Source organism: Chrysemys picta, chromosome 4 (assembly GCF_011386835.1).
Source record: "Chrysemys picta bellii isolate R12L10 chromosome 4, ASM1138683v2, whole genome shotgun sequence".
Taxonomy (NCBI): domain Eukaryota; kingdom Metazoa; phylum Chordata; order Testudines; family Emydidae; genus Chrysemys; species Chrysemys picta.
Window position 1 is genome coordinate 126295932 of NC_088794.1, and position 22607 is coordinate 126318538.

Consider the following 22607-nt stretch of genomic DNA (forward strand, 5'->3'; position numbering starts at 1 on the left):
GCATGAACGGGAGGAGAAAGAGAGACAGCATCAGCGTGAACGGGAGGAGAAAGAGAGACAGCATCAGCGTGAAGAGAGACAGAGACAGCATGAACGGGAGGAGAATGAGAGACAGCATCAGCGTGAACGGGAGGAGAAAGAGAGACAGCGTCAGCATGAACTGGAACTGGCGAGATTGAAGGGCAGCGAACCCCCGGCGGCGGTGAGTGAGGGGGGACCCAGGACTGCACGGGGCTTTGATAAGTGCATCATGGCCCCATACAAGGAGGGGGAGGACATGGATGACTTCCTGGAGGCCTTTGAGACGGCCTGCGAGCTGCACCGGGTGGACCCCGCGGACAGACTCCGGGTCCTTACCCCCTTACTGGACCCCAAATCCGTGGCATTGTACCGCCAACTGGGAGAGGCAGAGAAAGGGGACTACGAACTATTCAAAAAGGCCCTGCTACGAGAGTTTGGGCTGACTCCTGAGATGTACCGGGAAAGGTTCCGGAGTCAAGATAAAACCCCTGAGATCTCCTATTTGCAACTAGCCGTCCGCATGGAAAGATACGCCAGCAAGTGGGCTGGTGGGGCCCAGACGAAGGAGGACCTGATTAAACTGCTGGTACTGGAGCAACTGTATGGGCGGTGCCCATCCGACCTGAGGCTGTGGTTGGTGGACAGAAAGCCAGAGAACCCGCGACACGCCGGGCAGCTGGCTGATGAGTTTGTAAAGAGCCGGTCAGGGGGTGGCAGGGAGGAGCCCCAAAGGAACAGGCCCGCCGCGATGCAGAGAGAGAGTCACCCTGGGACCTCCCAAAGGGGGAATATGGGGAATCCCCTCCCACGGGGAAGGCCCAGCATCAGGGACAACCGACCGGCTCGAGGGGACCCACAGGACATGAGCTGCTATTACTGTGGCCGAAGAGGCCACGTTCGGGCCCAGTGCCCCAAGCTCAAGGACAGACTGAGCAGACCGAACCCGCATAGGGTTAACTTGGTAGAGGCCCAGACGGACGAGGGGCAGGCTTCTCACGCAAGAGGGGCTGGCAGCTTATCAACTGCTCAAGAGAGAGAAGGGCCCCAGGCCAGCTCCTCTAGGGGGCTGGATGCCCCAGACTCAGGGTTTTTGGTTTATACGGTGGGCGCGGGGCTGTCCCTCCGGAGAGAGTACCTTGTTCCCCTGGAGGTGGATGGGAGGAAGGTCAATGGATACTGGGATACGGGCGCAGAGGTGACGCTGGCCCGGCCCGAGGTGGTGGCCCCAGATCAGGTGGTGCCCAACTCCTACCTGACCCTGACGGGGGTGGGCGGAACACCAGTCAAAGTGCCCGTGGCAAGGGTACACCTGAAGTGGGGGGCCAAGGAGGGCCCCAAGGATGTGGGGGTACACCCGTATTTGCCCACTGAGGTATTGATGGGGGGGGACCTGGAGAACTGGCCAAGCAACCCCCAAAAGGCACTGGTTGTGACCCGCAGTCAGAGCCGGCGAGGGGCCCTGCGCCCTGGCCTTGGGGGGGGTGCCTTGCCTGAGGCGCAGGACCCTAACCTGGTGGGGAGGGAACGCCCAGGGACGCGGCTCAGGGAGGCTGCAGCTTCGGACCCAGCGGGCGAGAAAGAGCAGGTGGCCATCCCCGTCCCAGCTGCTGAGTTCCAGGCCGAGTTACAGAGAGATCCCTCCTTGCGGAAGATAAGGGACCTGGCCGACCTCAATGCGGTACAGACCATGGGACGAGGTGGCCGGAAAAGATTCCTGTGGGAGAAGGGGTTCCTGTACCGAGAATGGGCTCCCCCAGGGAAAATGGAGTCAGGGGGGATCAGGAGGCAGCTGGTGGTACCCCAGAAGTATCGCCGCCAGCTGCTGTGCCGGGCCCATGATATTCCCCTCTCAGGGCACCAGGGAACCTGGCGTACCCAGCAGAGGCTGCTACGGAGCTTTTACTGGCCTGGGGTCTTTGTTACTGTCCGACAGTACTGCGGATCCTGTGACCCCTGTCAGAGGGGGAGGAAGGCCTGGGACAAGGGGAAAACGGCTTTAGGACCCTTGCCCAGCATAGAGGAGCCTTTCCGGAGGGAGGCCAAGGTTAAAAGGGCGGCTCTAAACCAAGAGAGCCCAAAGCACAGACCTCCAGACTGGAGCGCTGGGAGAAGACCACAGCCCAGTTGGAGCCCCAGAGGTATGGGGGTGGGAAAAGGGCACAGGCCGCATAAACCTTCCCACATGCGAACTGCGAGTGCCATCAAGCACCCCCGACCTAAGGGGGGGCGTGGAACGGAAGGGGCCTGGTGTAACTCCCACCAAAGAACTGGAGGGATGCGGGGGCATCCATGGGAACGGGGGTAGGTTCGAACTTCCCCAGGTCACTGGCTAAAGTGACCCCGCTCAGTTCGGTCTCGAAGGGGGGAGAGATGTGACGAACTGGGACTGTTCTTGCTGGGGTGTGGGAATGCTGACAGGGGAGTGTGACTAGGATGGTCTGCATCGGGGGATGGGAGCCGGCCCAAGGGAACATACCTGAGCTTGTAACATGAGAACCCAGGAGGGGGTTGGAGGTCAGGTGACTCCGGGGCCCGGGAAACTGAACAAAGGCAGTGGGAGGGGTCGCTGAGGGGAGAGTGCTGGAAGGAGGCTGGAGAGATGGCTGGGAGGCAGAGATGGCTCTGACCCCCCAAGGGGGGTGGGCTGGCATGCCCTGGGACCCCAAGCTGGACCTAACTGAGGGGGGCCCTGTTGTCTGTGCCTGCAAGACCTGTCTTGGACTGTATTCCTGTCATCCAAATAAACCTTCTGCTTTACTGGCTGGCTGAGAGTCATGGTGAACCGCAGGAAGCCGGGGGTGCAGGGCCCTGAGTCCCCCAATACTCCGTGACACCCTGCAAACTACGGCCTTACCCTCTGCACTCAACCCCCATCACCATGTATTTTAGCCAGCCTGAAGTGCAGCACTCATTGCATGGCACTCCAGACAGGAAGGCTGAGTATGATAACAGGACATACGCAAATCTGTGATTGTTCCATTCCCCACCCGCCCCCTTCCCTCCTCCCACACAGCACAGATGTGTCATGCCATGTGTGTTTCTCCCAGCAGTTGTGTTTCTTTTCAATAAATGATTTTTTTGGCTTTGCAAACACTCTTTATTGCATTAAGTAAAAGATAGTGTAGCCCAGGAAAACAACAGGCACTGCTAGTCAGCTCATCATCCGTAGCAAACACAGATGCCTACTAGCATTGGAACCACTGCACGTCACTCCAGTGCAGGGCACCAAACATTACTAGTGGCTTTCAGCATTGAATTGCTCCCTCAAGGCATCCCTAATCTTTCCAGCCCCATGCTGGGCCCCTCTAATGGTAGGGTTACCATACGTCCGGATTTTCCCGGACATGTCCGGCTTTTTGGGCTCCAAATCCCCGTCCAGGGGGACAGCCCAAAAAGCCAGACATGTCCGGAAAAATCGGGACATGCCAGGCCGGCCGTGCGGGTGCTCGGGGGCCGGGGGCTTGGGGGCCGGGGCCTCCGGGGCCGGGCCGGCGGTGCGGTGCCTGGCCGGGGGCTCAGGGGCTCCGCCGGGGCCAGGCCGGCGGGGCCGGGGGCTCAGGGGCGCCGGCAGGGCCGGGCCGGGGACTCGGGAGCCGGGCCGGGGACTCGGGGGCCAGGCCAGCGGTGCCAGGCCGGGCGGGGGCTCGGGGGACGGGCCGGTGGTGCCGGGGGCTGGGCTGGGGACCGGCGGTGCGGTGCCAGGGGTGCTCGGCCGGGGGCCCGGGGACCGCAGTGCTGGGCGGGCCGGGGGTGGTCGGCCGGGGGCCGGGCCCAGCCTGGGCCGCGCCTCCTCCCCCCACACTCCCCCTTACCTGCTTCAGGCTTCCCGCGACTCAAATGTTTGCGGGAAGCAGGGGAGGGGGCGGAGTTGGGGCGGGGCTGGGGGCGGGGCCGGGGCCCCGTGGAGTGTCCTCCTTTGGGAGGCACAAAATATGGTAACCCTATCTAATGGCCCTGGTCTCTGGCTGTTCAAATTCAGCCTACAGGCATTCAACCTCAGCAGCCCATGCCTGAGTGAAGCTTTCACCCTTCCCTTCACAAATGTTGTTATGGAGGGTACAGCACGTGGCTATAACCATAGGGATGTTGTCATCGGCCAGGTCCAGCTTCCCATACAGACAGTGCCAGCGGCCCTTTAAATGTCCAAAAGCACACTCAGTCATTCTGCACTGACTCAGCCTGTTGAATCGCTCCTTGCTGCTGTCAAGGCTCCCTGTGTATGGTTTCGTAAGCCATGGCATTAAAAGGTAAGTGGGATATCCAAGGATCACAATGGGCATTTCGACTTCCCCTACGGTGATCTTCAAGTCGGGACTTTCTTCCCGGACCAGCAGCTTCCTGAACAGGCCAGTGTTCCGAAAGATGCGTGCGTCATGCACCTTTCTGGACCAGCCTGCGTTAATGTCTGTGAAACGCCCACGGTGATCCACAATCACCTGGAAAACCATCGAGAAATACCCCTTCCGATTTATGTACTCAGAGGCTAGGTGGTCTGGTGCCAGAATTGGAATATGCCTACCATCTATCACCTCTCCGCAGTTAGGGAAACCCATTTGTGCAAAGCCATCCACAATGTCAGCACGTTGTCCAGAGTCACGGTTCTTCTGAGCAGGATGCGATTAATGGCCCTGCACACTTGCACCAACATGATTCCAAGTGGGTCGACTTGCCCACTCCGAACTGTTTAGCAACCGATCGGTAGCTGTCTGGAGTAGCCAGCTTCCAGACTGCAATCACCACATGCTTCTACGCCGGCAGGGCAGCTCTCAATTTTATGTCCTTGCGCTGCAGGGTGGGGGCGAGCTCCTCACACAGTCCCATGAAAGTGGCTTTTCTCATCCGAAAGTTCTGCATCCACTGCTTGTCATCCCAGACTCACATGACGATGTGATCACATCTCTCAGTGCTTGTTTCCCAAGCCCAAAAGTGGCATTCCACGGTGGTGAGCACGTCCGTGAATGCCACAAGCAATCTCGTGTCATATTCATTATGCGTGTAGACATCATCGTTGGACTCCTCACTGTCACTTTGTAGCTTAAGGAGTAACTCGACTGCAATTCATGATGTGCTGGCAAGATCCATCAGCATATTCCTCAGCAGTTTGGGATCCTTTCCCGTAGACCGAAAGGGAAGACAGAGCATGCAGTACAAAAAACATTGAAAGATGGTGCCAAATGTGGATTGGAAGCACAGTTATTGCTAGGATGCGAAGCGATGCATCGCCGGGCATTGTGACATGAACCAGGATGCCCGGTGACCCACCCCCGCTCCCTTCCCACAAGCCTCAGCGCCAGAATGGGAAGAGGTGCTCTGTGGGATAGCTGTCCCTAATGCACTGCTCCGAATACCGCTGCAAGTGCCACAAATGTAGCCACGCCACTGTGCTTGCAACTTACAGTGTGAACATATGGCAGTGTTTTCCCTGCTGTTGTCTCTGAGGGCTGGTTTAACTCCCCGCAGTCTACATCTGCAAGTGTAGCCATAGCCTGAGTGTGACGGAAATCAGGTTGGGAGAGAAAAAAATTGCTTCTTCTAGCCATATAGGAGAAAGAGCTGGGTAGCTCAATCCACAGATAGCCCAGTTATTAAGGGCTTGAACAGCATGCAAATCATCTGTCAGGATTATGAAATAAGCATCAGCAAGCACATTCTACATTCCATGCGCTCTACCTATGGTTAAAAAAAGTTGCACTTTTTCCTCTTTTATGGCTCCAGTTCTTTTTTCAGCCACTTCTAGGATGTTAACATAAGCAAAAGGACATTACAAAACAAGCCCTTCTAGGTCACAAGGAAAGAACATTTATTACTAGGCTAACCCTAAACACAAGAATAAAGCATATGCAATCAACATAAAATAGCTATACATTGCACGTACCCTGTACAGGAATCTTTGCAATCAGTGAGTCAATGCACTATTATAATACAGGAACTCTACACTGCCAAGATTAAAGAGTTTAGGGGAAGGGTGTTTGTAAAGGTTTGATACAAGTAAATATATTCAGATGTATTTGGAGCCTAAGATTACAGGAAACGCTAGGCCTCAGTCAACAATGTACTATGAAAACAAAATTAGAAGGGTTTCCTTTATTTGGAAAGTTAGCCAAAATTCTTCTGTAGTCGTTTCCCTTACATTTAGGTCTCTTTCACTATTAGCTCAGACCCAATGGCATCTTTTCCATCCACTCTTCAGTTTATTCTGTCAAAACACTGTAAATAACTTGTTTCCACTTTGGCAGGACAGACTGGCAAAAACAAAAGGAAAGCATCTGGACTAACAAATACATCATGACTAACTTTTTGCCTAATAAAAAAGCACCCCCTGACAACTGATGCAAGGTGGGTATACACATGCACACAAGTTACGAAATACATATAAAACCTCTTTGATTTAGCTACCACACTGGTCACATAACTAGAGTATGTGACGCAACTGATAGTTTCTTGGAGCAACAGTCAGCATGGCAAATGTAACCATTGTCAAAGGGAACAAGGTAAATTAACTTGGATCTTGAAATGACAGCTGAATTTTAGTCTATGATAGGTCTCCATTTAATAAAGGCAGCAAGGACCGCACATGCTGTGTGCGCACTTGCAGTCTCTGCTCAGTGGGGCAGAATCCTGGATGTGCTATTGTGGATCAGGAATGTGGGTCCTGAACCTTAGTCCAAGGGACTCTTAGGTGCTAGTCAGTTCCAACCTGATGCCCAGGGACTGCTAACAATGGCTAGGGCAGAAGCCAGGGCCGGCTCCAGGCACCAGCGCAGCAAGCAGGTGCCTTGGGCGGCCAACGGAGAGGGGTGGCTCGTCCGGCTCTTTGGTGGTGGGTCCCTCGGTCCCTCTCGGAAGGAAGGACTTGCTGCCGAATTGCCGCCACAGAATGAAGCGGCAGTGGAAGAGCTGCCGCCGCTCACGACTTTTTTTTTTTTTTAAACGCTGGAGCCGGCCCTGGCAGAAGTTGAACCCCAACAGAGGACTCCAGTCCTGGAACGTGATTGGGTCATAGCTTCCATATAAACCTAGCACAGGAACAGGAAATTGTCTGTGCAGCTGGGATTCACTCTGCTCCGGACGGTTTAACTCATGCCCCCCTGGCTGCACTTCCTGGCATTCCAACCCAGCTTGATTAGGGTCATCTGGTTTATTTATTTATTTATTGGTCACACTTAATATTCTGGGCACATTAATCAATGGTTTCGATTTCCTTGAGAATCCAACTGGTATTCAATAGGTTATCTGTAACCATGATTAACCATCTAGAACATAGGGTTGCCAAGTTTGGTTGGATGTATTCCTGGAGGTTTCATCACATGACATAATCTTTAATTAAAAATTAATCTTAAATTCCTGAAGACTCAAGGACAATCCTGGAGGGTTGGCAACCCTACTAGAACACCATCTTCTAATGTGTTATATCTGTCTATAACACACATTATTCCTGGCTATAACAGGCTTGTAACAGTAGCCCTTTATAAACATAACCTTAATATAACGTGTCACTTTTTAAATTGTCACCCTCGGATGAGTCTACATTTGTATGCTGCATCAAGACTGGCATCAAAAAAGGCAACACCCAAATATCAAAGCAAACAGATTTCAAAGAATCCTGGGGGCACTGAGGGTCGGCAAAACTGCGGAGCTTTATGAAAGAGCAAAGGAGAGTTAAGAGGAGATGTGTGCATAAGCTGTAGCCAGTATAATATAAAACACAATGCCGCATGCCAGGTCAGAGAAGGCTCTTTAGGATTTGTAGAATTCTCTGTTTTACAAACTTATTATAGGGCCTCCATTACCACAGAATCTGGGGGCCTCTCAACTATTACATGTTAATATCTCTATTTTAGGGTTGAGGAACTTAGGCACAGAGAGACTAAGTGACTTGTTTAACATCAGACAGGAAGTTTGTGGTTGAGCAGGGAACTGAACTTAAGTCTCCTAAATCCCAGGCTAGCACTCTAACCACTGCGCTATTCTCCCTCTCTAATGTCAAAGTAAATCCTGTGCACCAGCAGTTCTCAACCTTCTCCGCACCATGACTCCACATTACAAAAGAAAAGTTTTAGGCACTATCCCCCTCCCATCTAGTCATAAAGTACAAGCGACTGTGACCCACCTCGCTCCCCTGGACCTCTGCACTGTCCAGGTTTGGGACCCAGGCTCAGCAATTCCCATGCCAGATTATTAACTGCTGTGCTATTGGACAACGATGCGAAGTTATTGTAAGCAATAAATGTGCACACCAAACTGATCACTGGATAATGATCATGAATAAAAATATTAACAAAAAGACAGTATTTTCCAACAATGTGCTAGATCTGATAAAAGTAAAGATATTGCAAAATAGCAACTAGAGGCAAGAAAAACATCTACAGTACATGGAGAAAGTGATTTTTTTTTCCTATCTGTTCTGCCTACCTTTAGACATACAGTGAAAAGACATTTATGCCAAAAAAGAGACAGAATGCCAGGAATCCCAGACACAAACTCTCCACCTAAAATACAGAGTTAAATTGGATGACTACTTCTCCTACTGGAAAAAGTTGCCTTTTTAAAAATATAATGCCCTGTGTAGGAAAAAAAAGCATTCATGTTTAGCTATTCTGATTTAGGGCTCCAGTCTGCAGCCACTTCATGTTTTCTTCAATCAGAGAGGCACATAGAATCAGATTCAGGAAAGCATCTGTATTCAAGACAGCACTTACGCATGTACTTAGGTTCCACTGAAGTTAAACAAGTGGGAGAGAGTATTTTCACACACACGGGGTCAGTTTAACCACATGCTTTAAGCCTTTTTCTGAATCATGACCATAGGGAAGTCACAACAGAATCAAGCTCTTAAAAAAAGTAGGTGAAGTCCAGTTCATTAATTTGCAAGTCATTTTTATGACAGATAAGGAGCTGCTTGGTAATAATTTAATTCTACTGATATGTAATACTGGTATGAACGCTGCAACTGACTTGGTCAGTGAAGTAACATAACTATGGAGGTTATTAGAATTTCCCATATGAATGACTGCATTATCTACATTAACAGGGGGCTTTTGCAAGAACAAACAGGAAAGTAACACATTGGTTCACCAGATAAGAACATCCCGGCATACACTTAAAAGACAGTGGGGTGATCAAAATGACTAAGCAGCTTTTGAAGGACGTTCTCCCTGATGCTGGAAAGAGAACTGGTTTGTGAGTTAAAGGCAGAGATTGTCACCCAAACCCTACCAGTCTTGGAAGGTCCATAATATGCTTACACCTACGAGGGTACTCATGTAGAAAATGGACAGACACCTGATAAACTAGAAGACACGAGGATAATCTGTTTTATTGTTTTTAAGATCTCTTTTCTCCATAATGTTTTTGTTCTAAATAAATAATATTGCTCTAAAAAGGCTGTCTGGTCATTGGGTTCCACTGTCATTGCTTCCAAAGGGATCAGAAGAGCAAGGTCTGAGCCTAAGTCAGACCTGCTGAGATAATCCCGGTGAGCACCAGAACACCTGCAACCCTGAGAGTGGGAGAACTGCATGATTCCACCCTGAGGCAGGTGACAAAGGCTTGAGGGGGCAGTGCTCAGAGGAGTCAGAGGTGCAGTTAGCCTAGTACTTGTGACAAGTTTATGTCCCCACCTTTCCAAATGCAAGAATAAGGGTTAAAATAGGGAGCTCTTGGCTGACAACTACACACACAAATACACTTCAACAGTTGCATGTATGCTTCACTGCAAACCACAGATTACAAAACAAAACAAAACAAAACACAAAAAAAAGGCATTTCCTGAGTTACAAGTCCTCAGGCTCACTTCATTTGCTCTGCCTTGAGACCCTATCATGATTAGGGCCCTGAGAAAAATCATGTTTGTTTGTTTTTTTTTCTAAATGAGGCAGTGTCACGGGTAAAGTGGCAGTTTTCATGGCACGTGCACAGAATGCAGTCAATGAAAGGTCACTGCTGCATTCCTTTGCACAAAACCAGCCGCTGAGTCCTCCCCAGCCCCAGACTGCTGCAATTTACTCCTGGGGCTGCAGACTTTTTCCTCCCGCTCTTCCTTTCTCCTGCTCAGTTCCCAACCGCCAAGCTCGCTCACCAAAACACAAGACTGGCACATGTGGATGCCCGCTACCACCTCCCCGCTGTTGGAAAAATTGTATCACTGAAATTGATGAAATTGCGATTTTCTCAGGCTCCTAGTCATGATGTCCACACCCAGAAAGGCAAAACCATTTCAAACGTCTCATGCAGTCAAAGATGGTCAACAGCCATTTGTGCAAAAAAAGCCACCAAATCCAATTGCCCTAGGTGCCTCTGGTACATTTCCATAGCACTTTGCAGCCAAGGATCCCAAAGCATTATGCTTACATAGCATTACATGATTAAGGTTATCTTCATTTTACAGATGGGGAATCCGAGGCACATAGGTTAAGTAACTTGCCCAAGGCCACTGCGAGTCAGTAGCAAAGCCAGGGCTGAAATCATGGCTCTATTAAAGTCAAAGGGAGTTTTGCCATTGATTTTAATGGGGCCAGGATTTTATCCCAGGTTTTCTGACTCTCAGACCTGTGCCCCATCCATTAGGACACCCGGCCACTCCTCACAATCTCAAATTGATGTGCTGGGGCTAAGCATTCAAGTCTCCATGTGTCAAAGTAGCAGAAGATAAAATCTAAATGCTCCTCATTACATACGGTTACAGGTTACTGAATTTTGGCAAGATTTTTAAAAGTGCCTAAAACCTATTTTCAAAAATCATTTAGGAGCCAAAACCTCACTGAAAGTCAATAGAATTTAAGTAATGTAGGTGCTTAGGTAGATTTTGCAGGCTTGAAGAAGACAGGTAAAATTTTCAAAAGCACCTAACTATACAGTAATTCATACCCTTAAGATAAAATGCAGCAGATGTAGCTGCAATTTTAAAAGGTCAATATCTTGGAATGATTTATTTTTTAAAATATACATTTAACTTGTCTTCTTAATCACTACAGTGTGAAGTATTTTATCTTTTTTCTATTTATTTTTTCCTACAAATATGTATTTATGCAGGTGTTCTGAATGGAGCAGAAACAAATATGTTTGATTTTGCTTCTAACTCCAATTTGCAGGATATAATGTCCCATCAAGTCCAAACCTTCCTCTCTTTCTCTCTCCATGCATGTACTGTAATCTGCAATTCCTACCACCTCAGCAAATAGTGCTTTGCAGTTAGCGATATAACCAGCTGAAGGAGACCATCACATTACCTTACTCCTAAAAAAAAAAAAAAAAAGAGCTAGAGTTTTGTTTAGGATTTTTTTTTTTTTTAGTTCTTATTTCTTAGGGATAGAGTTGTGGATTTTTTTTTTAATTCCATACAGTACTTTAATTTTAGAAGACACTCCCGCACCATAACTATTTTGTACAGTAAATCAAAATGTAACCTCAAGAAGTTACCAGAATCTCTTTTAATGTTAAATTGAACACCTGTAACTTCTAATCCCACATGTCAAAACATCTGTAAGTTACCTGCAAAAGTCAGAGGGATTTTGAGGGCTTTGTACTAGCTTTTCTAAAAGACGCACCGAGGTCAGAGTTGAATGCCATACCCAGGAGAATGTGCACTTTATTGAGATGCTGGCACGCAAATGAAAATAAACGTTATTCTTCCAGCGAGCCAACTCCAACATCTCAGCCACTCTGCTTGCTTTGGAAGCTCTCCAGTCCCATCTTTCTGTATATGTTATTGGATATGTATTTTATAAGCACCCTTCCTCTTGGTTATATTTTGCCGTTCCTAATTTATTCCATTTAATACTTCATGTGAAAATAAACCTCTCAACATTTCAAGAAAACAACTGTTCCCTGGCAACAATTAGTGGAAACTGTTGTCATCAGTATTTTACTTTGATTCAAGATAAAAACCTCAGTTCTCTTTCACGGATTTCAGCAAAGCCAACTGTTTAAAGAATAGTTTTCCACTCAAAAATAAGAGATTTGAAATATCTGAATTCCCAGAGAGTTGTGAGGGAAAGGAAAAACAAAGCAGCAACCTAGACCATTCTGACTACTACAATCAGCTGTTCCACATTAAAAAACATTTTATCTTCCAGGTCCCATGGTTACTTTACTCAAAAAAAAAAAAGAAAAAAAAAAAAATCAGAGCTTGGAATTCAATGACTAATCCCAGTTTTGTAGCCAAGCAACTTCAATGTCTTACCAAGACAAAGCATGCTAATGTTAATTAGGCACCAAAAAAATACTTATACATCTTCATTTTAAAAATAGAAAAATATGAATTATGTCTCCAGAAAAGGTTGGGTGAGGTAGTTACTTAAGTGAGCTTTGAAGTGCCCCAAACTTTGCAACACAAAAGCTAACCCGGCAATTTGTCAGGGTCCTAAGGGCTGCAGCTAATTAATACTGATTTGCATAACTTGAAACAAAAATAAATGTAAGCCATCCTCAGATGTCCTTGTGAGGATTCCCCTTTATAAAAATGTGCATATCTCAAATCTTAGAGAGGTTTTGCAATGCAAGGTATTGTTACCCCTCACCACCTCAGGCCAGGCAGCCAAGCTGACGGGAGCAAGAGGCCAGGTTACTAGTAAAACTAATACAGGCAACTTAAATTGGACGCCAGGGTGGATAAAAAAAAAAATCAATGATTTAATAAATAAATAAATAAATAGGATTTTTTTATTTAAATCGGATTACTTTGATAAAATGCTTTTTGAGGGAAAACCTATCTAAAGATAGTTTTAATTAAGATACACAAAGCTATCTCATTATGGAATAGGGATTATAAATTCTAATTCTATAGTATGAGACAATATATACATGTAATGTTTAAGAAAAGTTTTGTAAATGAGTTCCAATAGTTCATAGTTTTATAAATGCCTGGTACAAAAGTAATGTTTTACCAGTGGGTGGAAGAGGATGCTTATTTAACCTACCATTAACGTTCCTTGCCCTGCACCAGTTCATTGTCACAAATATGTTTGCTTGCTGACTGTCCAAGAACTTGGAACTCTACAACGCTACACCTACAGCCTGAAGTCTCAGACAAAAGTCAGAAACGTAGGCTGGCCTTAACATCAAATCCAGTAGCAAAGTCTGTAACTGTCATCCAAGAGTAGCTCACCACCAATATATAGGTAAAAATTAACTGTAAGGAAAATGAGGTTGGGGCTTTCATTAGCACTAGTGAAAGGAAAAGGGTCACCTTATCTTCTCACAGAGAAGAGAATTAGGAAAACATACCTGCACTTACCTGAAAATTTCCTCTCTTTTATTAGGAAGATCCATTGATCTTCCCCCACCCTGGGCAACATTTTAGGAAATAGGACAAAGATTTGGTGTTTGTTCACACAAATCACCACATGTCTGTTTAGTACACTACTGCAGACTAGCCATCCTGTTGAATCCAACAGGTTAGCAGCAAATTTCTGTGACTGACTCTTTGGCTAGACTGCGTACACACACGTCACACTAAATGTATTCAGAAATCAGTGGCAAAATTTCTGATCTTGTGCAAACAGGAATATAGATGCAAGAGTCTGTGTATTTGTGTGCGTCAAGTTGTTTGTTTATTGTCAAGAATATGAGGTGGCTTGTTCTGGGACAGCTCACAATAGGAGCTGTTCCTGGAAAGCAAAGAAGTCCTGCTGCTTAACACAGGAAAACAACACTACTGCCAAATAAATTTTGTCCAGCAGATCAAATACCAAAGCTATCATTCCGCATCTACGAACACAGCTGAGGAAGCACATCATGTGAGCAATGGAGGTTTTCAGGCGGTCTGATATGAAAAGAATATATAGATTTCTGGTTACATCTCTATGCAAAGAAAGTTTGCATGGGGGGGGGGGGGGGAGGGCCCATGTGCAGAATAGCTTGGTTTGGTTTGGTAGCAGGGAGGTGGCATCTAAAGTGCTGTCAGCAGTAAGATTTATCAGGACACCCTGAGCTCTGGGGTAAATACTTTACTAAGAGAAGGAAGAAAATACTCAACACTGCAGAGGAACTGTGATGGGTGTACAAACCACACACTGGGCACTAAGGGATTTTGGGCCCAGCCAGCCCTGCCCCACCACACCTGCAGCAAATGCTCCATCTGGTGGAGGAACTAAAACGTCAGGGTAACAGCTCATTTTGGCAGTGGAGCTGGAAGTGAGCAGACCTGCAGCCGACAGCTGCAGAGCATAGGGAAGCCTAAAGTCTCTGACATAGCTGTCCAAAGGGGCCCTCCCCCAGGGAAAGGAAGACCCACCTCAGAGAGGTAAGTATCCCCCTCTCCTCCGCCTGTGGATCCTGGTAACCCCCCTCTTACTTATTTGATTCAGACTTCCCCAACATAGGAAAGCCTTCGAATAAGCTGACTGGGGAGAGGGGGGGCAAGAAGAAGTGGCAGGCCTTAACCTCAGTTGCCAGACGACTGGTAGCCCAAAGGGTAGAGTGGGAGGGACGGGGCTCCCTTCCCTGCCAGTCACAGGTTGTGGCCTTGACCACTAGGCCACACTTCCCAAGCAAATCCCGAGTGAGGACCATTACAGGAAGGTAAGCCTCAGATCTCATGAAACTTCAACAGTGCAACCATGGAAGCATGTTCCTCCCTTGCTGCTGGGGGTGGAAATAATTGTCTTTCAACAGCTATGCTCAAGCAAAGGTTACCGGTTACTCACCTGTTCTCTAGGTATAGCTGTTAGGGGCAGATCTCTTAAAGTCAAGATCCCAGGGCAGCCTGTACAATGCTGTGAGGTTTGATTCCATAAAGGTATCTTTTCACTGAGTCCTCACCAAACGTTTCCAAACTTTCTCTGTGTAAAAAAGGTCTTTTCCACTTGGTTTGTGTCTAGTTGGTGAACAGACGTTAAACCACACTTAATTACAAAGTCCTCCATTCAATAACTGGACTCTGCTTATGAGCCCTGCTATAATGGAGACTCACCCAATCATCATAATATAAGCACAGGAGCTTAACCCAGGGAAGTAAAAAGGATCTTCCCCTCTCCTCAGCCATTAGGTGCTATGCTGAGTTCTTCTCATATGGCTGTCTCATCACTTTAGTAAACAGTGCAGCATTTAGAAACCCAATGAAATATACCCAGGCCCACTGTCAGCAATTATTATTAATGTTAGAATAATGATCATCATCATCAAGATGCAGGATAATGCTTATCTTCTCTAGCATGTAAAACTGATAAATATTACCAGCATCTCAAAGGCAGAGATCTGGAGATTCTAAACAAACAGCAAACAATGAACAATGCACTATTCAGCTCCTGGCAGTAGCTGACAAAGGGAAGGAGGAAGAGCTTGTGGCTGTAGCACGCTAGGGGAATAAGGATAAATACAGCTGGACATTAAGGCAGATCCTTTCTTTTCTTGTAATGCTGTCAAGCAGCTGATCTTCATGAGGATATTCTCATACACCTTAAAGGGACACTCCCAAATTTAATGTGGTCAAACTGACTTTTTTTTTTTAAATGTATTTTTTCCTGAGAGAGGAGTCTTTAAATAGCATGATCTGATTTTTTTAAAAAAAAATTATGTCTGTAAGGATTTTTTCTGCACCCCTGTTGATGTTTAGAAAGATCTTTCAGGCAGAAACAAGGGCAACAAACAACCTCAACTCACACCCCATCCCTCTTTTGCGGTGTACAGTGTCAGCTGTGCTGTGGTTACTGGTGAACTCCCTCCTCCAGCACCTGAGGAGCATGCGAGCAAGCTCCTCACTTTAGTGCAGGGCAAGAGTGCAACTGACCAGCAACAAAAGAGTGACAATGATACAAAGTACTGTAGAATGCACCAGATAAACTGGGAACAAAGCCTGTATTCTGATCTTTTTCAGTTACCATGCTCTAAGGGGTTACCCTGGCACAACAAAAGCATCAGATACTAATGTAAGAGACAAGGTGGGGGAGGTAATATATCTTTTACTGTACCATCTTCTGTTTGTAAGCTCGAAAAATCATTTCTCTCACGATGTCCCTTTAACCAGTGCTTGAAGTGGGTGGGATCACAGACATGGCCAAAAAACAATTTTTTTTAATCAAACTGTGCTCCTGACAGGCGTACTTTCAGTCTTCTCTTCCCTTTATGAAGGACTTTGGAAGTGATTTTGTCAGCTTATGTTGGACCATCACTAGAGTTAGCAAAGGATAGTATGTTAAAATTTAAAAATATCTCAACTAGTTATTGTCTCAATAGAAGTTTGGTGTGTAACTCTCTCATTTAAAAACAATAGTAGCAAATAGGTAAACAGCTTCTTGAGCTAAGAACTGAACGTGATTATTATGAAATAAATACATACACGGAAGTGTGAATTGTCTATATCGAGCACATAAAATTTATTTCAGCTCAGATGACAGAACCCCAACTGTTTTCACACCACTTTAAGCACCACTTTTACCTATAGCACAGTGGAAATATAGCCATTCAGACTTAGCAAACAGGAAGAAAATCCAGCCACCCCTCAAGACCATCAGTAGATGCGCCAATACCAAATTAAGCGATAGTTTTGTCTTCTTCCTGTTCATTGGGTTGCAAGAATATTCTTTGTATAATGGACTAATTTCTTTAGAAGTTTCTTACACGCAGGCAGCTCTTCTTTCTTTTAAGCCTTATTGTATTTAAATGCAATAAACACAGATTACACCACCTAATCATAACCAGTGTTATTGACTCGTACTAGTTAATACAGAAAAGAAAAACCTAATCATTGGCCACAAGATTGGATGGGATTCATCATATACACTTAGCAGCATCAGACTTGCTTTTCCCAGAGCGAATGTCTGAATAATAAGGGAATGAAACAAGAAAAAGATTGACGGAATGGAAAAAAAAATGAAGACCAATTGTTGGTGAAGTCTGCCAGAGATTTAGTAGTTTTCTTTGTAAAGTGAGAGAAGAAGCATTTTGCTTTTTATACAGAAAAGTTAAAATAATCTTTACTCACCTGTATGACTTCTATCCCTCTTTTCCTGGAAAAAAGAAAAGGACAAAGGGTTACTTTAGTAAATGATGAATAGTAACAGAATTCAGATACTCAAAGAAATATATTGCTTGATATTAGAACATTAAGGAAAAACTCTACATTACAGTACTTGAGCCAATTCCAGGCCCCAATTCAGAAAAGCACATGCTTAAGTGCTGTCCTAAATAGAGACCAACTTCAGCACCATCCTGAATCGGGGCCTGGGAGGTGAGGTGGAAGATTATGTAAATTATACATCAGTGAATGGTCATAAGGGATGTTACACTGGTTTAATTTATAAGCTACCAGACAAAGGAAGCATAAGAGGTTCATGTTAAAGCAGGGAACACCCTATTTTTAGTTCCTTTTCCCTGCTATCCCTCTCACCTCCCCCTTTAATGTAATTCTCACACTGTGGTACTAGTGTCACCTACAGAATGGGTCAAATTCAGAGGTGACATGTAAGGGGATGTAAGTTTATGTTAGTCAGCAGGTGCAAGTTTAAGATGCTGCTTTTTATTCTATCTTATTCGCGTCCTTGTACCACGCTCATCACCCTGGTACCTGACCACCTTCCACTGTCAGGCATCTACATGGAGATTTACATCAGTCAAGTTTCCTCTTTTCAACCCCTCATGGGCAAGACGGGGCTGTGGAACTGACCTAAGGGATTTTTAAGCTGTCTTAGAAATGTTAACAGGTTACAAGAGCTGCTGTCAATGTCGTGGCCAGATCTGAAGCCATTCCTAATTCCTGCTGGAGTGAACTGCGAAGTCTTGGACTCATTAGGAAGCCCTGTGCCCTGCATATATAGCTCCAGCCTTAAGGTTAATAGTTGCATCATGCCTAAAAAAACCGGACTGGCCAGAGCAGTCAGAGTGCCAGAGGTCAAGGAAGTCCATTGGGGTACACCGACATGGCTAGAAGTTAGGCTCACCCCAAACTTGGCCCTTCATCTCTTGCGGCTCTGGCAAAGCAGCCCATATGTACACAGCCAGACATGCTTCCTTTATTACATCCAACAAGCTGACACACACTAAACTACTAGTAGGTATGCCCACTCCATGACACTTTCCCCTCTATGTGCAGATTATTTAAATGCGGAGCAATTTTCCTCTCAGACTCAGAGAGAGAATTTAATTTAGTGAGCCAGTTCTTCAGAAGAGGCATTAGACCAGGATTCCTTTTACTTGCCTCTGCTAATGCCCCAGGTAGAAGTGAAAGATCCTTTGGCACAAGGAGGAAAAGGAAAAAAAAAAAAAAAAAAAGTAACTCAGGCCAACATTCCCCTGCTCTATAAAAGAGGTCTGACAGTAGAGTCCATAGCTGTGTGGGTGGGAGGGTGCGGGAGGGGTGGGGGAACAGCTGTTGACTACATAAGTGGCTGCTCCCGTTGTCTACCCAACCCAGAGTCTCGTTCTTCTGGAAGACAATAGTGAACATGCCCAGGAGGAGAGACAAGCGATGCAAATGGCTTCCTTCTTCTACCTCAAATTCTGGGAATCACACAGCTATGGGAAGCTTCCCTTATTTGTACACCTAGGACATTGAGAGCTTGCTGCTCAGCAAAGACATTAAAATAGATATAAATGAGGTAAAATCATTGAACAGAGAAGTGGACAATCTCCAACTTCTTTTGCAGCCAACAAGTTCCAGCTATTTTAAACACAATATTATTCAGCAAGCGATAATAATGGGACACATACACATTGCCCATGGCATGGCAACTTGCTGCAGATTAACACACAGCAAATGAGGTTAGCCAAACAGCTATTTCTAGTGTGGCTATGGAGAAAATATGATTCAGCAAAGAAAAAGTTAGTGACCAAGTTTTACAATGGCAGGTAGCAAGAAAAAGAAAAAAGAATTTAACGGCCAGGGAGAGGTTTAGTAAACAATGGCTGCAACCCAGTCTGGGTATTCTGAGATGCTTGGAATGCTTCTGTGCTTAAGCTTCCAGCAAGCAAATGGGCTACAGTTTTGCCATCCTTGCCTTGTAATAAGCAGAAAGCCTGAGGCTGTTGCTGAAACATTCAAAGCTTCATCCCCCAATGCTCCCACAGAAGCGCTGTTCCAAAGCCTCGTTAGGGACAGAAGCAAACCCAGGTGGTGGAAGAATATGTTTTTCCATTCCTATATCTATATAAGACTCCAGAAACCATCACTATGAAGCCTAGTCTGTCTGCACAGTCAGTGTGAAGCGATGGAAACAGCTACACACGTGGCTGAGAGCTCTTTTTGTTTAGAATATAACCAGGTTCAACCATCACAGGGATTTGTGGTCTGTTACTGTGCAATTTTTAAGGTCTCAGATTTTTTGGGCTTTACGAACTTTACATGATTTACAAATTCCACCTGTGCAACAGCACAGGATTTCAGCTACTAGTACACAGAATAAATCCTGTTCCGTTTTCAAGGAGCGAGAGGCTCTATCCTGGTTGCCAAACACACTCGAGGAGCATTCAGTCTGAAAGCTTTGTATAATCCCAATAAAAATGGGCTTTACAAATGATTGGAATTTACTAGCACTGACTGTACCATAAATGCAACAATATGTCCAAAGAAAAAGTTACCTTAGCTTCTCACTACTCCATTTAGTGCAAAAATGGTAAGAAAGAAAGTTGTGTTGTGTTGGATAAAAAGTTAAACACAAGCTCAAAGGACAGAGGGGAGGGTGGAAATGGTTGTGACTTTGGTTTGCATTGCTGGGCCTTCCTCAGCCTCTCTTCAGAAGAGCTGTGTTCTTTTTGGTTATTTGAAATGTTCTGTTTCACCCTTGAGAACCAAGAGGAGAAGGAACCAGAAAAGTTAAATCTTCTGAGAACTAACTTGGATGGAGTCTTTACTGAAATTGCTTTGTTAAAAGTAAGTTCTTTAAACAGAACAACACTCAACAGCCAGGATGACTTATTCCTGAGGGAAAAGCCCATTCAGACAGGCAACCATGTCATCAGTTCTGGAGTCAGCTACATCTCCAATGTACTGATCCCCCTACTTGGTGCTTAAAATCTAGATATACACACACGCATCCTGTATCTCAGACACAGAGTTTCCATTGGGCAAATTCCTTTGACAAGACAACTCCATATTAGGCAGTGGACTAAACTGTACTGAGACCACTACCGATACAATCAACGTGCACAAGATTCCCCCGCCACACACACACACGCACACAAATGCCAAATAAAAAACTACCACCACTTTTAGCAGCAGTCAGTCCTGACCCAACAGTTGCCTTGAGAGCAAAGAACGAAAAGACTGCTATGAATTCTTTTGGCCAAATTTGTGATTCTTGGAGAGAGACGTACGTGTTGGGCGAAGCACATGGATAAGGGTACGGCTGGATGCTGCCAAAGATGCTCAGCACTAACACTTGCCAAAAACTACAGTAAAAGATGCTTTCATCACAGGGTTTTCCCTTCTGGGTGCTACTATGTTCTTCCTGGTGGACAAAGGAGCCAGGATCCATCTCACTCACACACCCCTCTCCTTTGGAGAGAGCAGTGCAGCCAATCTCCTCTCCTTGCACTCAGGAACTACAAGCATCTGCAGTCTGACTGCCTCCTTCGTAGGTCCAACAAAAGTCCTCCCTGCCCAGCTCACCTGCATGGAGCAGCTATAATTTAACACCCATCAGCTGTACACACACACACACACACACACACGTACGTCATTTCTGAGAACAAAAACGTAGGTTCATTTTAAAGCTTTCCCATCTTCCCTCAAAGTGGGAATCACAATTGGGGCTCAGGGTAACTAATCTGCACATTTTCATTTCATGGATATTATGAAAATGCCAAAAAGGTTAAAACTAAACTAGATCCCAAGACGCCATTTAGAAAAAAAATGCATTTTGTTGGAAAGCACAAAGCTCCCCATATCTAAGCAGGGTGTTTATATTCCAATTTTCAGTGCACAAGAAATGTTTATCCCACATTTAAGCCTCTGAAAGAAGTGGTTTACAACGAAAAAAACCCAAGTAAATCCTTTGCAGAAAAGCTGCGATACCACAAGCAGCCGTAGGACGCCTGGAGCTATAGAAACCTATTTGGGTGCAGCACAGATTACAGATGAGGGCTTCTGGTTTATTTCCCTTTCGGCATAGGGCTCTATATTAATCACTCTTCTCAGAAGGAATCAGGTGTTGCTGCATGTAAAGAAATAAATGTTATCTGGTCATGTTTTTGCCACATCATTAACTCTCAATAGAAAAAAGAAATCAGAAGCGTGTTCTGGCTTGTTGTTTCTGTGCTTGAAATTTCTGAACAATTCTTATGCTGTGAAGCAAACTGTACCACATGCAAGTATGATTAAAATCCTTAAAATGTAACTTCATTAGATTCACCCACCTCTGATATTTTTAAGCTAGCTAGATCTATGAATTCAAAAGAAGGAGACACCATCAAGTTAATGTTGCCCCACAATTGATGCTTTGGAAGGTTTTACAAATCCTAAAGCTCAGAAGAAATAGTTCCATTAATTTATTCTTTTTCTATATATCCCAGGTGATTTAAACATTTCCCAGCAGTATCTGAGACCTAAACATTGCAGTATTGTGCTGCTGAATGACAGCCGGCAAGAGAAAATGACTGAAAACAAAAGGCTAACCTGATTAATATATTACTGTCTGAGCTGAGTGACACGGAGAAACACAAACAGCATTTATAATGATCAAATTTTATTTTTTTAATTATCAGTTTTAATAGTCTAAGAGATTATAAATACAAGTAAGGAAGTTTGGTTTTTTAATATAATAGGATTTTTAATCCAACATTGCCTCTTTAAATGTAGTAAAGTAAAAAAATATTTTCTTTTTTTCATAAGGACTTCCATAATGGGATCCCAGAGTGCTTTATAACTATTACTAAATCAAGCCTCCTAATACTACTGCAAAACCTTCCTTCTCGACAAAGCCTTTCCAGCAGGATTCCAAGACTGGAATCATCAAAAACCTATGAGTATAAGTTTGGATTTCACTTGAATCCCTAAGTGTTGAAGACAGCAGATGATGGCCTCCTGGACCATATGGAAGTTACTATCATGATCTTGATCTGGAGTGATCCTCCTGTGCAGAAAGCTGAAGATTAGGAATGCTCGAATCAAAGGAACAGGAGTGCTTGTGGCACCTTAGACTAACAAATGTATTTGAGTATAAGCTTTCGTTGGCTACAGCCCACTTCATCAGATGCATAGAACGGAACATATAGTAAGAAGATATGTATACACATATAGAGAACATGAAAAGGTGGAAGTTGCCATACCAACTCTAAGAGGCTAATTAATTAAGATGAGCTATTAGCAGCAGGAGGGGGAAAAAAAAAACTTGTAGTGATAATCAAGATGGCCCATTTCAGACAGTTGACAAGAAGGTGTGAGGATACTTAACACAGGGAAATGGAATAGAGTACTTCTGTTCTTTTTGCGGATACAGACTAACACGGCTGCTACTCTGAAACCTGAATCAAAGGAGTGGGTGGGTGTATCTACTGAGAGTGTCTTCATCTACAGATTCCGGATATAACAACGCTTCAGTTGGCCAACAGGATCCACATATACTCACCTTCACTTGGTCATTAACATCTTGAAGACATTCTGCTTAGCCATCTGTCCTCTTGGCACAAAGGTTTCTTTGCCCAGCTAGTCTGCA

The 22607-nt window shown here is 45.3% G+C and overlaps 1 protein-coding gene across 9 annotated transcripts in view; it reads right to left on the reverse strand.

The window, feature by feature from the left end:
- The window catches only part of ITPK1 (inositol-tetrakisphosphate 1-kinase), a 248178-nt gene that overhangs the window by 159434 nt on the left and 66137 nt on the right, over window positions 1–22607 (reverse strand). For all 9 annotated transcript variants that reach the window (XR_006176501.2, XM_065595644.1, XM_065595645.1 and 6 more), the window contains exon 2: window positions 16943–16967. Coding sequence is in view for 7 of the 9 variants with exons in the window: in XM_065595644.1 (XP_065451716.1) it covers window positions 16943–16967 (25 nt within the window). In the remaining 2 variants the exon portion in view is untranslated. The remainder of the gene's footprint in view (window positions 1–16942; window positions 16968–22607) is intronic.